The 16692-nt window shown below is 41.8% G+C and overlaps 1 protein-coding gene across 1 annotated transcript; it reads left to right on the top strand.

Annotated features, from left to right (window-relative positions):
- Positions 1-598: 598 nt before the first annotated feature.
- stx3b (syntaxin 3b) lies at positions 599-16237 on the top strand. The gene is made up of 11 exons (XM_083980826.1): positions 599-853; positions 9107-9181; positions 9297-9396; positions 9740-9814; positions 9951-10021; positions 10240-10348; positions 10436-10509; positions 11571-11705; positions 12542-12652; positions 15557-15677; positions 16019-16237. The coding sequence occupies exons 1-10, from the start codon at positions 824-826 to the stop codon at positions 15638-15640; spliced, it is 864 nt and encodes a 287-aa protein (XP_083836952.1). The 5' UTR covers positions 599-823; the 3' UTR covers positions 15641-15677; positions 16019-16237.
- The last annotated feature ends 455 nt before the right edge of the window (positions 16238-16692 follow it).

Genomic DNA, 16692 nt, shown 5'->3' with positions numbered 1-16692 from the left:
AACTTGGTTTGGAGTTTTTTTTTTTTTTTATGAATGTGAAATGTAATAAAAAATAAATAAGTTGTACAAAAAAAAGAAGAAAATAAGTCTTTTTCTTTCTCATTTGCCCTCATAGCAAATTAAAATGTCTTTTTCTTGTAGCTGGATCGTGTGTCCGGTTTTCCTTTTAATATGATTTTGTCCATCCAACCAAACCACTTTTGTGTAGGATACAGTGATGAAACAAATGTGAGATAGTTTTGTCATCCATACCACAAACAGTACAGGAGTATTCAATATAAATCAGGAAGGCAGCAAGTGTAGTTGTTGTCCAGGCAGTGAAATTGTTAAAGAAGTTTATTTTTCCCACATCACCTGAATGTATCAGTGGTGCAGGTGGCTCAGGGCGTGGCCTCATCTCTACCGGACGGGTCTCGCGCTGCTCCTCCGTCAGCGCATGCGTGAGACGGAAAAGTGCGTTTTAGAATGATTACTGGTGTCCAGCGGAGGGACAGATTATACGGCTCTACACAACTGTTGTTTTAATCCCCTGGGCGAGGAGATTTAGCAAAGAAAAAACAGTGGCTTTAAACCCAGCAGCCATATTGTATGGAAAAACGACGGAAAGACTCCTGTTTTGAGAAAAAAGTCGGTTTTTCTCAGACACCTTTGTCAGGACTTTTGGGGAGTTTAATTTTCTTTCTAACTGGCGGTGGGTTTGTGCCGGACAGCTAGCCTGCCAGCTGGCTGAGGGGTTCAGAGATTTTGACTTGTTTTTGACCCGATTTACACAACATTGTGTTTATCGCCTTGGTATAAAAGTGTTAAATTAACCGCGTGCAAGATGAAGGATCGATTGGAGCAACTTAAAGCGGTAAGTGTTGTCCAGGAAATGTTAAGTTTGCTTCCAGTTTTTTTTCTGTCTCTGTAGTATCTGTACGCTTTGATGAACCCCTGGAAAACACACCAAATAATGATAAGATGCGTAAAAACGTCTTTTACACTTTGCTTTACTTGATAAGATAATATCAAATCGACTGTGTTTGATGGCATAATAGTGATGGGTGTATGTAGGAGAACTGCAGGTTGGTAAGGTTGATGAAATGGGGATGTAGAAGTGGTTCAGTTTTATATCATTTTTCTTTCAATCTTTTCATCCAGCCATGATGTATGACCTAAGAGATGAGTGTCAGAGATGTAGACCTGTGCACATGAAATAACAGCAGACTAGTCATTCAATTTTTGCCATTAAAGCTGAGATGATAAATTGATTGATCATTTCATCAAGCTTATTGACAGTGCTTTCTTCAGGTTTTTATCAGAGGATGTGTATACATATGGTTGGTTTTTGGCCTAACTGGTGGATAAACAAGAAATATGAAGATGTCTGCTTGAGCTTTGTGTTTTAAACAGTTATCTAACACTTTTGAGATAAAATGATCAAGTTTTGGAATCAAATGATGACTGATCAATGAAGAAAATATCTAAATTTGCCATCACTTCTAAAGCTCTATTAAACCATTGAGAATGAAACAAATGTGGTCATTGTAGAAAGTTTAAGGTGGGTATATACCGTATGATCACAGTCAGATTATAATGTATATCAAACTGAATCACAATCTGTTCTGTTTTCTCTCTTAAAATGTGAGTAAATGCCAGTGAGTGCACTTGCTCTCAATGGGAGGCGAGGCCTTGATCCAAATGTAACCCAAGTCTGGATGTGTCGCTATAGCTACCTGAAACTGCTGGCCAAATATTTGCTATGCTTAAAGTTGCTGTAGGCCACTGTGCCCCCCCTCCTCACACACACACACACACACACACACACACACACACACACACACACACACACACACACACACACACACACACACACACACACACACACACACACACACACTCACCCAAGGCGCCTGTATCTTACACAGCTGGCTCCTTTTCAAAAGAAGTGCAGATAGCAAGTGAAATAGGTCAAGCATATGTTTGGGAGGTTGAAAACATTACATTAAAACCAGTAAAGCCACTGTACATAACAGGTCTATTGTCATGGCTTCTCTCCTAACTACTTTTTCCACCATGTCTCTTTATCTCTTGACCTTATCCACATCCACACCCACCCTCCACCTTTATTTTCCTACTTGAATTCACTCTCTCTAATGTTTAACTTTCTGGCTGTAATTCAGGCTGTATATTGGTGCGTGTTTATTGGGTGGAGGGCACATGTTCATGTGATCTCATGCCACTAGTGTGATAACGTCAGCTGACTTACTGTGTGTGGACGAGGAGGAGTAGGCTATAGTTTGGGAAAGAGGAGCAACAGGAAACCAGGACAGTGGCTTAAACTGGAGCCTGAGGCTTTATGCTGCACGCTGTTAGTTAGCTGTTTGCACACAGCCACCTGTTCAAACCATTTTCAACAAATAATAGCTCGGCAAATTTTAAAATGACTCGAAAATGATATCAGGTTGGACAAAAGAAGACGTGTAAAATTTGGATCACCACTTTTCTTAGACTTAATGCAAATAATTGTTAATTGCAGCCAGCCATATTAAACCTCAACGGCAACATGACCGCAGTTCCTTATTCAGCCTTTCAGTTCCATTTCCCTCATAGTATTTTCAAATGTATTTTCAGTCAAAACCATATCCTCTCTAGTTTGGTGAGTACAGTGTTTTCCCCTTCAGGAGCCAATAACTGCATCACTGCTCTGCAGCACGTGGCTCAGATATCAGTGGATCACTGAATGGGGGGAAATTGTAATAGCAGTAACGTGGCTTCTTCTGTGGCACATGGAGATTTTAAATCCCTTGTCAGATTTCACCATTGCATTAACACAAGTCCTGATGGAGTGTTTTGGCTTCTGTCACTGTGCTGCTGTAAATCTGACCCCTAGCTCCCTGTCGCGCTGCGGTGAGAGTTAACAGCTCACGTTCTAATTCACCCAGTGGGAAAATGTAGCACACAGGGCTGAAACAAACAAAATATTTTCTCAATGAAAGACATACCTGAATCCTTTACTTGATTTTAAGAGGTTTGTTACATAAGATGTAAAAAAATGACCACACTCTAGAGGTATTCTTGTTACTGACATTAAAGGGATAGTTCAACATTTTGGCAAATTGGCCCATTGCCATAGTCATAGCAGTAGGTTCGTTACCTTTAATTGTCGTTGTAAGCTATTTTTAGAACGGTGGAGCAGAGCTGCGAGCTGCTCAGAGCTACGCTACGGAGGCTAAAGGAATTTCTTGTTTTCCCTCATCAAACTCATCAAATACACAATCCAAAAACTCCAAAATGCTGTCGTGGACAAGTTGGGACCTGCACATTGACCACGCTATGAGATAATAACGGGACAGAGTTGTTTTAGAGGTAAATTCATGCAAAACCGCTGATGTGCGTGGGACAGTTTTTCAGCAAGCAGAGTCTGTATTTACCTCGAAAACGGCTCCGTTTCATAACGTTACATTATCTCATAGCGTGGTGAATGTGCAGGTCACAACTTGTCCACGGAAGCGTTTTGGAGTTTTTGGATTGTGTATTTGATGAGTTTGATAAGGGAAACCAAGAAATCCCACGAGCCTCCGTAGCGTAGCTCTGAGCAGCTCGCGGCTCTGCTCCACCGTTCTAAAAATAGCTTGCACCAACAATTAAAGCTAACGAACCTACTGCTATGACTATAGCGATTATGGCAATGGGCCAATTTGCCAAAATGTTGAACTATCCCTTTAACACTGCTAACACTGGAGTTAGCGTTTGACATTTAAGCTTGAGTTGAGTTAATTAAAACCTGTTTCTAAATACTTTTCCTTCTATTTACTTCTCCTTTCTATAGATTGATCCACAAATGTACACAGTTATTGTTGTATTTTACACAACTGCCTCTCAGCTCAGTGTAGTCCTTCTCAACCCCGAAGTGCTGCCGGTGTTTGGTTGAAAGTGTTACAGCCGGTACTATTACATCATTTATGATCCTCAGAGACAAAGTCTGCAGGGTTGTCACCTCTCAGTTACTTTGAGAAGACGGAGTCATGGGAAAGATAAGTGAGCCAGAGGGTTGGACGTGGAGCATGGGCTGTGATTGGTGTCACGGGCCCTTTTGTGTACATAGGTTTGCGCACGAAAATGAGTCATCGAGGTTTCGACTCCCAGACATATTGTCTGTGTGAATGCGTGTGCTCAAATTTATTTTGCCACGCGGATGTAGAGGCCGATCGGACAAGCTCGGCCTTTCATGTATGTGTCCTCTTAGTGCTTTGTCTGTCCAACGATGGGTTTGATCCCTCTTTACTGCGGTTTCACATTTGATCCGACCGTCCAGAAAGATCAGGTGAAAAGAGTTTTGTAACTGGACCTTTTAATGAAACAGTGTGTTAAGAGAGTCTGATGAGCTGCTACAGCAAAAAAAAAAGAGTCTGTTTAGTCATGAACTTATTATGCAACATGACAAACGGTGAATATTTGCATGCAGAATAAGCTTAATTAAATGTTTTGAATAAGATGAACAAGCCTGCATCAGGGCTGGGTTGACAGATCCATTACTCATGTTCTGCATGAATAAATTGTGTTTTCTTCTATTAGGGTCAAGTAGTTCAAATATTATCTGGTGTTTATTCTATAATGGCACAGTCTACATGTAGCTAAGCATGAGATTATAGCATTTTCTCCCTTTCTCCAACAAGAGAAAATCTAATTTGCTGTGGCATGGTTCACTCTGTCAGTCAATATTTTGGCATTAAATCTACTTTGTTCACTGTTTATATATTTGTTTTTCAAAAGAGGATGATGAGGTGTGTTTGTGTGTCTTCATTTCCTCTTGGTATTAGACAGTAAACTGTAAAATACCGGTTAATATTTATCTAGTTTTATGGCGCACAAACATTGCACGTGTCACAGCTGCAGCTAATCGTGAAGGTTAGGAGATTACACTGTGTATTACTCTGACGTACACTTCCTTACATTACTGTTAAGGCCCATGCAGTGAGCAGAGGCATTGTGAGGTTAATGTGTTGCGAATAACCTTTTGATTGAAGATAATAATGGAGTTGGGTTCCTAACAGTGATATGTGTCTCTAAGTTGAGTCATAAGTGAGTTTAACAAGAAATGTTGTAAACGTTTTCCTCATAACATAGACAAGGCCACTGTCTCTGACTGTTATCATCAGTATCCGATAGTTTTTACGCAAAAGCGTGTGTGTGTGTGTGTGTGGGGGATGATTGTTTGCACACATCAGTCCCTTTCCCCTTATTTTTGCTGAACAAGAGACACTGGAAGGAAGTGAGTGCACGTTCTTATCGCTCTACTGCAGAAACACTGTGTGAGCGAGCATAATGTGTGTGGGCCATAGTGGTGTATTTGATGAATAACTCAGTGAGAGATTCAAAAACACGCTGCGTGTGTGTGTGTGTGTGTGTGTGTGTGTGTGTGTGTGTGTGTGTGTGTGTGTGTGTGTGTGTGTGTGTGTGTGTGTGTGTGTGTGTGTGTGTGTGTGTGTGTGTGTGTGTGTGTGTGTGTGTGTGTGTGTGTGTGTGTGTGTGTGTGTGTGTGTGTGTGTGTGTGTGTGTGTGTCTGTGTGTGTCTGTGTGTGTGTCTGTGTCTGTGTCTGTGTGTCTGTATCCGTGTGTGTGTGTGTGTGTGTGTGTGTGTGTGTCCAGGGAAGTCTGTGTTCACAAGTGTTGTTAGTTACAGCAGGCTGAACCAAATAGTCCTGGCTCCATTTGCAAGTCAAATTTTGAGATGAGGGGTGGAAAGTTAAAGACGGCCTACAACTCATTTGAACAGGTCCGGTAAATGTTTACGTCCATCAGGGCAGTAAATCTAGAGCAATACCTCATATGACAAAGAGACACGACCAATCAGCATATTTGAGAGGGAGGAGCCATTAGTGTTGTTTGAAAAACTAGCCTCGCGTCACCAGGCTCGTCATACAGAGAGGAGAAGAGCCTGGTTTCTATTAACACCGAATTTTGTCTGCGGTCTGGTTCCGGTCTTGAGAGCGGATCCGGAAATCACCAAATTCACCAAAGTAAAAGTGTTCATCAACATAAAACGGATAAAATAGACAATGACTTGTAATACAATTAAATACAATAAAAGAAAAGGGTTAACTTAACGGCTCGGGGATTTTCTTGTAAATTATATTCCTTAAATTAAAAAGTTTCACCGTATTTTATTCACTTGGTGCTTTTATTTTGACGGAAAGGCCTGTCTCTCTCGCCCTGGTTCCGGTTGCTTACCAAAACAGCGAGTTAACGGCCCCAGACTATTGAAAAACAACAAAATGAATCAATTTAGAGCTGCAACAACTATAGTCAGATAATCCTATAGTTGATTTCCCCAAACTGAATCTGAAACCTCAAAATGCCAAAAGAATTTCCAGAAGGTTCAAACTTCTCAAATGTGACCATTTGCTGTTTGTTTAAACTGTGTCAGAGAAGAGTTGTCTCTGAGAAAGTATCTTTGCCCTTTGTTTCACTATTGTTTTACCTTTTACGGACTCAACAACAAATAGAGAAAACAATAATTAGTTGCAGCCCTAAATAAATGATCAAAACCGACCACTCTGCTGTAGTATAGCTGTAACTTCTGGTTCCTCTTAAAATGATTGCATTTTGTGACGCAATAACAAAACCATGGAAGGGCATACATGAAAAAATTATATTTCTGTTGTAGCGTATAGTTATATCAAGTGTTTATTGACTGAGATTAGCAGTTTGGAGACTGAGGCTGAGTCAGGTGTTATGACAGTGCAGGGGAAGCTGACAGGTGTGTTGGCACTAACACACTCCATGCTTTGGCTTTGGTCCAGGTGGATCCAGGAAAACACACCTGTCTTCCTTCGGGAAAGTTAGGTGCTCATACTCTCGGCCACTCATTAAACAACATAACGTAGTGTAAACGTATCAGGCTGTAAATGCAGTAGTAATTAAAAAGGAGGGAAGCTAATTGAACATGCTGGTCCCTCTCACTCATTTGCTCATAGTCAGTCTTTTTTTCTGCTTCACACTGTCCCAGCTTGGCTCTGATGTCTGTTTACACTGCACTTTAGCTGTGGTTTCTTGAAGTCAATTGGAAACTGGTTCAGTCCTCCACCGTGTAAATATTCACCAATGCCGAGCTCTTTGTGAACAACTGAGCTGCACTGGCCTTTGTTTACCGACTGTCTCCTTTGACATGTTTATGACATCAGCAGAGCTTGGTTTTCTGATGTATTTATTGGGCGTGGGCTTGATTGTAGGCAGAGTGTTTCATGTGGACATATCATGTTGAGATTGTAACGAGGAAGCTGGTTGATAAGTATGACCCTGTCGCTTGTGGTTTTAAATGTAGGTTACCCACCCTGTTGACAAAACATTTCTGGGAAAGACTTTGTACATTTATGCCTCTGCATCATCGAGGGCTAATCTTTTCTGGTTGTCTGTCCCGTTGTCATGAATGTGATATGTGAAGAACACCTCGAGGGAGTTTCACTCAAATTAATCACAAGGTTAATTTGCGCTCGTTGCTCGAGGATGATTACATCTTGGTGGTCAAAGGTCAAATATCAAGGTTCCCTCATGTTCTTGTGAATGCGATCTATTCAGGAACACCTGATTTGTCGGTGTAAGCTATTTTTAGAACGGCGGCGCACAGCCACGAGCTGCTCAGAGCTACTCTACAGAGGCTAGTGGGATTTCTTGGTTTCCCTCATCAAACTCATCAAATAGCCTACACAATCCAACAACTCCAAAAAGTTGTGACCTGCACATTCACCACGCTATGAGATAATGATGGAACGTTACGAGATGGACCCGTTTTAGAGGTAAATTCATGCAAAACCGCTGATGCGCGTTGCGTTCAGGGACAGTTTTTCAGCAAGAAGTCTCTGTATTTACCTCAAAAACAACTCCATCTCGTAACATTCCATTATTATCTCATAGCGTGGTGAATGTGCAGGTCACAACTGATTCCACAAAAGTGTTTTGGAGTTTTTGATTGTGTATTTGATGAGTTTGAAGAGGGAAACCAAGAAATCCCATTAGCCTCCATAACGTAGCTCTGAGCAGCCTGCCGCTCCACTCTGCCGTTCTAAAAATAGCTTGCACCGACAAACAAAGGTAACGAACCTACTGCTGTGACTATAGCGATTATGGCAATGGGCCAATTTGCCAAAATGTTGAACTATCCCTTTAAACTATATCCAGTACAAACAGTCACTGTGATTCAAGGATGAGCTGATAAAAATGCTAAATTTGGACACAATTTAACACAGATGACTAACAGGATAAAATGATACAGACATTTGATATCCAAGTGGCCAAAGGTCAACTTCACTTTGACATCATGATGTTTCCGTAAAAACACTTGTGGCCATTATTCAATGCTGTGACTCATGAACAGGAGTTCTAGTTTGTTTGATGATGTGATTATTGTGACAATATTGATTATTTTGAGGATAATAATGGCGGTGGCTGTGTGTTTTCTAGAGAATTAGGACCATGGCTGCCTTTTACTGTAGCTGCTTCTTGTGTCTCCATAGCACAGGATGTTGGACAAAAGAAGATATTCTGCCATTTCCAACGTGTCCATACCACAGGATGTTGATAACTGTGCAGTTTTCTAGCGTTGGCCATGTGTAGTTTTGTTTCCTTATTTTCATTCTTTCATTATTTAATTGCCTGGTTTCACCTAATTCTGTCCATGTTGTCTGCATTGTATACGAAAGGAACAGGATGCCTCTGTAATTGTTACCAACATCATTCTGCATTTTTTATCAGGGTGTAGGCTCACAGAAAACATAGTTTAGTACTTAGCAGTGAAAAAAATGCCCATACAGCAGCTGGGTTGTTTTATTAAGCTTTTATCAGCAAAGCACTACAAGAGACATGGAAGAAGGCATTATTAAAATAGTAGAATAAAACAGAGGATGAATAAACAACGGACACAAATCGCTGCGCAGGAACACACAGTTGTTTTCCTGCCGTGACCCTGGTAAACACAATGAACATCTGAGTGAACCTTTAATCCCGAGGTGTTGATGACATGATGATTGCGAACTAAGAAGCATCTAATACCCCTAACACGCTCTCTCTGGCCAGCTGGGCCCACTGGTATTAGTCTGACACAGTCTTTACCTTTGTGTTTTCTCAGACGTGTGATCAAGATGACGAGGAGGTGGAGATCGCTATTGACAACGCAGCCTTTATGGACGAGTTCTTCTCTCAGGTGACTCCTGCTGTCGCTGCATTGATGTGTGGGCACTGGGCAGCTTTTTTCTTTCTCTAATGTAATTTTCGCACATTCTTTTTCTAACGTCATATCTTTTGAATGTATTTTTCAGATTGAAGACATCAGAAACAGTATTGATAAAATCGATGAGAATGTGGCCGAGGTCAAAAAGCTGTACTCGGTCATCCTGTCTGCCCCCACTTCAGATCAGAGTAAGATACCACTGACAGCTTTACTTCCTGTACCTGGGCCCGTTTCTCTCTTCTGATCATATTACGCACCTACTCACATTGGGTTTTAATCAGGATTTTTTTTTCTTACCTCTCAATTTTTAATCATGTTTCTCCTTTGTAAGATGTGGTTGCACTTTTTGTGAATGGAATTTAATCGAGTCAGACTATTTCTAAGAAGAACTCGAAATTATTCTGGAAAACAGTCTGAAAACTTCTTTTTTTTTTTTCTTAATCATCTTAATTGATTTGAAAATGTCAGAGCATCATGTAAGATAATGATTTGATATGATTTATTTACAGTATATTATCTCTTCCTTCCCAGAAACACAGGATGACCTGGAGGCCATCACCAACGACATTAAGAAGATGGCCAACAATGCAAGAAACAAACTCAAGAGTGAGTCGGCCTCCTTCCACCACACTCATCAGCTTCTCTGTCAGAGCAGTGGGGATGTTTTTCGTGGATTTAATTTCATGTGATGTGCTGTGGTGTTGATTTCAAGCTGAAATCATTGTATTGGTTTGATTTCCAGCCATCGAGAGGAACCTGGAGTCCGAGGAGCAGGAGAGGGTGTCAGCTGACATGCGGATACGTAAATCACAGGTAAATGATCTGCGTGTCTTGAGTTTCAGGTGACCTTTGGGTGACGTAGGAAATTGTTCTTATGCTGGATGTAAAGATTTTTTCACATTCTGTTTGTCCCATGTTCAATCTTTAACTTCAAAAAATATACGACTGGAGTCACTGCCGAAGTTTGTTGGCGTATCAACCAGCAATTGATTACTGCTGTGGTAATTCTACTTTGTCCTGTCATCTCCCAGCATGCAGTGCTGTCCAGGAAGTTTGTTGAGGTCATGACAAAGTATAATGAAGCCCAGGTGGACTTCAGGGAGAGGAGTAAAGGACGTATTCAGAGACAGCTAGAGATTAGTGAGTGACACCCACACACACAGATATTACACTAAGTCATGTGATGGTCCCATAATATTCATTGTCATTTCTTCTTTTCTTTTCCAGCCGGAAAAGCAACAACAGATGACGAACTGGAGGAGATGTTAGAGAGTGGTAATGCTGCTGTGTTCACTGCAGGGGTAAGTGCATGTGTGTTTGTGTGTTTATCGGTACCTCAACATTTGCCCTGACACTGCTCATGATGTGTCAAAGTTGTCAGTTGCTCAGTTAAACTCAGAAAGCCTCATATCGACAGGTTAAAGATTAGCTGTGCTTGGCCCTGTTGGGCTCAAAGTCAGTTTGCCTTCTCGTGGCCTCTTGAGTCGTCTTACCTCCATTTCACTTATGTAACAACCAAATGATCCTTCTTTAAAAAAAAACAAAAACAAATGCAAAGACGAGGGAAAATCCTGGGGAGTTTCAGTTTATTTCCCACAAGGATGCATAACATTTGAACTGAGCCGTGAGAAAAAATGAGATGCTCAAACACAATCTGCAAGACTGACACATTATGACAGAGAACATTGTGTTGTATTGTTTCGAGCTCCATGAAACAGTTGGTATAATGGGCACAGACAGAGTGTGTTTCTACTTGTGCTGTTCCCAGAACAGCTTGTGAGGAATGTCATGCTCAAGGACACACGGTTTAACTTGACTTTCTCAGATTTGATAACAACTAAATGCCTTTTCAACCAGACCTGAGCAAGATACCATAAATGTAAATACAAAGGGAGTCATACTAAAATAACTATTTGTGGAAGCTGGGCACTGACCTGGTTTTAATTTAGACAGGATAAAAACCATATCTTAACTGATTTGGAGAATAGGGGTCTTGAAATGATCTCTGTCCTACAGACTCTCCTGTTTTCCCCACTGTAGTGCACTCCTTGAATATGCTGAAGTGACCAACTATGTGTGATGCTAGTTATCTGACATAGGATCCCACTGGAAGGCTGTATGTATAGCTTTAACTAAAATCTGTGTTGGCCACTGAGTTAAGACTGGACGGTAGGTTTTATTTATTGAACGTTTTAACACCAGTGACACTGCTCATTGTATGTATCCAATCCATTTCTTTGTATTCCCAAATTTGTCGCATCCCGTTTTCAGACTGAGACTGAGATGTGATGGCGAGACATTTGTGTGTATGCGTCTGTGTGTCTGAGATCCTGTGTGGTAACAATAAGACTTCTCTCCACAGATCGTGGACTCTGGGATCTCTAAACAAGCCCTGAGTGAGATCGAATCCAGACACAAAGACATCGTCCGCCTGGAAAGTAGCATCAAGGAGCTGCACGATATGTTCGTAGACATTGCCATGCTGGTGGAGAGCCAGGTACACTTCTCCTCTCTTTCCATCCATCAGACCATCATTTCTGTCCACCCATCAGTCACCTACTTGTTTATTCACTCTTTGCATTCGCCTAAAACTTCTTTCCATGGCTTTGTGTTTCCATTCAACTCTTTTCTCCTGTTTATATCTCTTCCTATCACTGCTGTGGTCTGACCATCAATCTGCATCCACCTCTGTTTCCTCTTTTCCAGCTCTCTGCCTTTCTCACACCTCTCTTTACTTTCTTCTGCCACCGTCTCTTCCATCTCATCACCCACCCGACATTGATGGAATCAACACCAACTTAGTAAGATGTACAAATTAAAACATCAACGCAGACACCAGAGGAGACTTAACACTAGAATCAGTACAAAAGCACATATTGTTGATTAGTGTGTATATGCGTACATAAGTATAACCACATATTTCTTGCTGCTTGTTGCACCATGCTTTCTGAGGGAAAGGCTTGTTGGAGGTAAGGGGCCGTTGCACTGTTTCGTGAATTTTATGTCAAATTTTTTTTATTTTCTGTGAAGTTTATGTTTGTATTTGGAAAAGGTTTTAAAATATAATCCAACATTATCATAAATTGGAATGATGTGCCCATGAAATTACCCTCGCATTAAAAACAATAACGAAACCCATGGATTCATTTTGAAACGGTCATAAGCTTCACTTATGTAACAGTAAAGCTTTTGACAATTTAATGATATTGGTCAAGATTTTTTTTTTATATAGACTATATGAAACCCATGTGTGTTACTGTATGTCTGCTGTCTTTTTGTTCTACTTGTAATTGTTGCTTGGTATCTCACTGTATCTTACCGGTTGTTTTTCAGGGTGACATTGTAGACAACATAGAGCAGAATGTATCTAAGTCAGTGGACCACATAACAGAGGCAAGGGAACAGACCAAAAAAGCTGTAAGGTACCAGACCAAAGCACGCAAGGTAATGTATTTCAGCCAACTGCTGCCGCACTTCTGTGACCTCTCCCTCATTTTTTTCTGCTTATTTCATAGACACACTAAGCTGTTTCTCAATCTCTGACACCTTCAAACCACAGCGTGTGCAGACACATCACAGTCCTTCGCCCTGAGTGCACATTGCCAGTCACGCGCAACTGCTTTTGATTTCAGTTTCTCTGTCTCTCTATTATTTGTCACGTTTCTTTCTTTTCTTTTTTGTTACTTTTTTTTCATCACCTCCAACACCACATCCCACGTTAGGGTGGAATGATTGACAGGATTGAGAGCAACATGGACCAATCAGTGGGCTTTGTGGAGAGGGCTGTAGCAGACACTAAGAAAGCTGCAAAGTTTCAGCAAGAGGCTCGCCGTGTGAGTGACCGTGGTCAAGAACAGCAGTCCGGTTTCCCAAAAGCAACAGAAACAGATTTATTTTATTGCTTAAAATCAGTGGCAGTCAATGTTAAATACATACAGTACTAAGAAGAGGAAATTAGACTAAATTGGAGATCACAGGACAAAGACCTTGTCCGATTCAAGTTCACAAACTGCATTGCAATTTGGTTAAGTGTACCTGGAACATCACACTGCTGAAACTGTGTACATTTATAGATGCACTTTAGGATAACAGTGGTTCAGACAGAGATTAACATGGTTCACTAATTCATTTTGATGGGACCTGTGTAACGGGAGCACAATGAGATCTAAGTTGTCAGCCAGCCAAGAACATGCAAGGACACATCCCTGGTTCTCTGCAACATAAAACATATTCATACAGTTTTGCCTGGGGTCATTATAATGGAAAGTAAAATAATCACTGTAAAAAATAAAAAGTGTTCCAGTGCGTTGTGCTTCTCTGCCCTCAGACTCTTGGATCATTCCTCAAACAGTGGATGGAATTTCACTATCTCAGAAATACTTGAAACAACATGCCTCCACCGCCCTTCGCAATTCTGGTGTTAAACCCAGTGAGGAGGCCGATATGAAAAGTGCTTTAATTACAGAAAGCTTTTGGGAAACCTGCCTGACAACATGGAGACCATCCCCACCAGCAAAACCCTTTTTTTGACCCGTTAAATGTGACAACTCCCCCAACTCTCCTCTCCTCACCACTGTGACCTGCCCAACACCAAATACCCAGAATCAAGACCCCGCCCCCCCCCCCAAACACACACACACACACACACACACACACACACACACACACACACACACACACACACACACACACACACACACACACACACACACACACACACACACACACACACACACACACACACACACACACACACACACACTCTCAGAAGATCTTTTCTCCTTCTTCTCTCTCTTTACTTTAACTTTCTCTTTGTTTACAGTGTGTCTATGACCACTGCATCATTCTTTTAAATCTTTGGATGTACATGAAGACATTGTTGGCCTCTGGCTGTTTAAGTGTGTGTGAAAATTTGTATTGACATGTTAGCATAAAGTCAACATTGTGCTGCCAAAAGAAAACAGGTTTATCAGCTACTAATGCAGATAGTTGGTGGTTACCAAGCTACGAGGAGCTACCATGATATTTGATGCAGCCTTTGTTTCCATACACTGTACCTATTCCCTCATGAATAACCAACACAAAGACTACTGTATGTTAGACACAGTATTAGGTGCTGTAATGGTTAAAGGGATAGTCCAACATTTTGGCAAATTGGCCTATTGCCATAATCGCTATAGTCATAGCAGTAGGTTCGTTACCTTTAATTGTCGGTGCAAGCTATTTTTAGAACGGCGGAGCAGAGCGGCGAGCTGCTCAGAGCTACGCTACGGAGGCTAATGGGATTTCTTGGTTTCCCTCATCAAACTCACCAAATACACAATCCAACAACTCCAAAACGCTCTCGTGGACAAGTTGTGACCTGCACGTTCGTCACGCTATGAGATAATAACGGAACGTTACGAGGCGGAGTTGTTTTAGAGATAAATTCATGTAAAACCACTGATGCGCGTTGCGTTCAGGGCAAGGGGGCAGTTGTCGGTTTGAGAAGTGAAGCTCACTTCCGCATTCAAAAAACTGCAATCCCCCCGGCTTCCTCTGGGGGCTGGTGTCAGAAGGGAGCATTCTCCATAGACCCCCATGTTAAAATCGCCGACTTTACATCCTCAATAAACATGTTAAAAGCCTGGTGTCAGCACGTTTTTTTTTCTCAATCGATAGTTTCTACCCCCGCACACACTCTGAGGGGGGTGAATTTTTTTTTAACTCTACCGTTTTACTGTTATTAGGTTAAAATTCTGGCCAATTAGGGCGCGGAAACGTTGAGTGACAGGTCCGAGCAGCTCCGTGGACAGCTGCTTCGAGGCCAGTGGGCGGGTTCTCGGCCGGCCAATCCAACATGGCGCTGTTCAGGCCGCCATATTTGAGTCACAAAAACGACTCCCCAAAACCAATGGGTGACGTCACGGGTGCTACGTCCATTCTTTTTACAGTCTATGGTTCAGGGACAGTTTTTCAGCAAGCAGACTCTGTATTTACCTCGAAAACGACTCCGTCTCGTAACGTTCCATTATTATCTCATGGTGTGGTGAATGTGCAGGTCACAACTTGTCCACGAAAGCGTTTTGGAGTTGTTGGATTGTGTATTTGATGAATTTGATGAGGGAAACCAAGAAATCCCATGAGCCTCCGTAGCGTAGCTCTGAGCAGCCTGCTGCCGTGCTCCGCCATTTTAAAAATAGCTTACACCGACAAATAAAGGTAACGAACCTACTGCTATGACTATAGCGATTATGGCAATGGGCCACTTTGCCAAAATGTTGAACTATCCCTTTAAGGTTTTACCGAACTTATCGTTTCCCACTGAGGACGATCCTGACGGTGTATGTACTTGGCTGTCTCCAACAGAAAACGGTGATTTTAGTGGTGGTTGTGGTGGTCTTGCTGGCCTTACTAGCTCTCATTATCGGGTTGTCAGTGGGACTGAAGTGAAGCTGATGAGCTGATCTGAGTAAGAGGAGAGCTGAGGGTGAGTAACTCTGGAGCAAATAACCGCCGTAGCGCCACAATGGGTGTGGGTATGATGCATGCTTTTGAGGAGGCTTTGCATGTTCTTTACCTGAGGTTCTGTGTGTGCATGTGTGTGTGTTTGTTGTCTTTCTATCCAGTGGGCTTACTTGAGGCGTGTTTGTGTGTATTTAAAGTTCTCTTGGGTGTGTGTTTTTTGCCCAGTTATTCTGCAGCTCTTGCCTCTGGTTATTGCTTAACAAACAAAGCGGTACTTTAGTCTCACACAGTTTGATCTGCGGGCTCATTTCACTTCTCATGTATCCCATCATTAACACTCCCTCTCCCTTTGTGTCTCCGTAGAAGAAGATGATGATGGTGATTATTGGTGCGGTCTTTGTTGTGGCTGTTTTTCATCCTCCTCATCCATCGTCATCCTCACACTGTAGCAGGACCTGTGAGCTGCTACCAACATCAGTTTGTTCATCATCATCCTCCACTCCATCCTGTCCTCCATCAGCTGGCCCACCAAAGAAAAGACTGATACTGGTCACTGCAGATGGACATGATAATATTTCACCCACAGATAATCAACTTTGAACTTTACCAAGTCTTTGTAACCAGTAGAGGAAGGCTTGGTGTTACATTTCAGAGCTGGAAAAAGGGGGACCTACAGGATTTGTGGGCATTAAATCATTCTTTGGGAAATTTGAAATGCTTTTTTTAAAAAATTTTTTTACCAATGGCACCTGAAGCATCCTTCCTGGTCTGTGTGGGTTTATTTGACTCTCTCAGAAAGCTTGGACAGTTTGAGGATGCTCTGCTGTAAATGAGGAAATGAGACAAAGCTGACATGAAGTACAACTATTGTCTGCGGAGGCGAAAAGGGAATTGAAAAGTAACTGATCATAATATCTCCTGTGTCACTAAACGTTTCATTGTTCAATATCCAGAGCCAAAGAATCAGCCTGGGAGTATTTATTTTACTGTCCAGCGACTCGGACCATTTTGAAGCACATCACCTCCCTTATCTTTAT

This window comes from Trachurus trachurus (genome assembly GCF_905171665.1).
Source record: "Trachurus trachurus genome assembly, chromosome: 10".
Taxonomy (NCBI): Eukaryota; Metazoa; Chordata; class Actinopteri; order Carangiformes; family Carangidae; genus Trachurus; species Trachurus trachurus.
This window is presented reverse-complemented; position numbering and strand designations above follow the sequence as displayed.

Coding starts and splice junctions, on each gene's coding strand:
- stx3b (XM_083980826.1), top strand. CDS start 824: ATGAAGGATCGATTGGAGCAACTTAAAGCG. Junction 9,182..9,296: donor TGGACGAGTTCTTCTCTCAG/GTGACTCCTGCT, acceptor TGTATTTTTCAG/ATTGAAGACATCAGAAACAG. Junction 10,510..11,570: donor CTGCTGTGTTCACTGCAGGG/GTAAGTGCATGT, acceptor TTCTCTCCACAG/ATCGTGGACTCTGGGATCTC.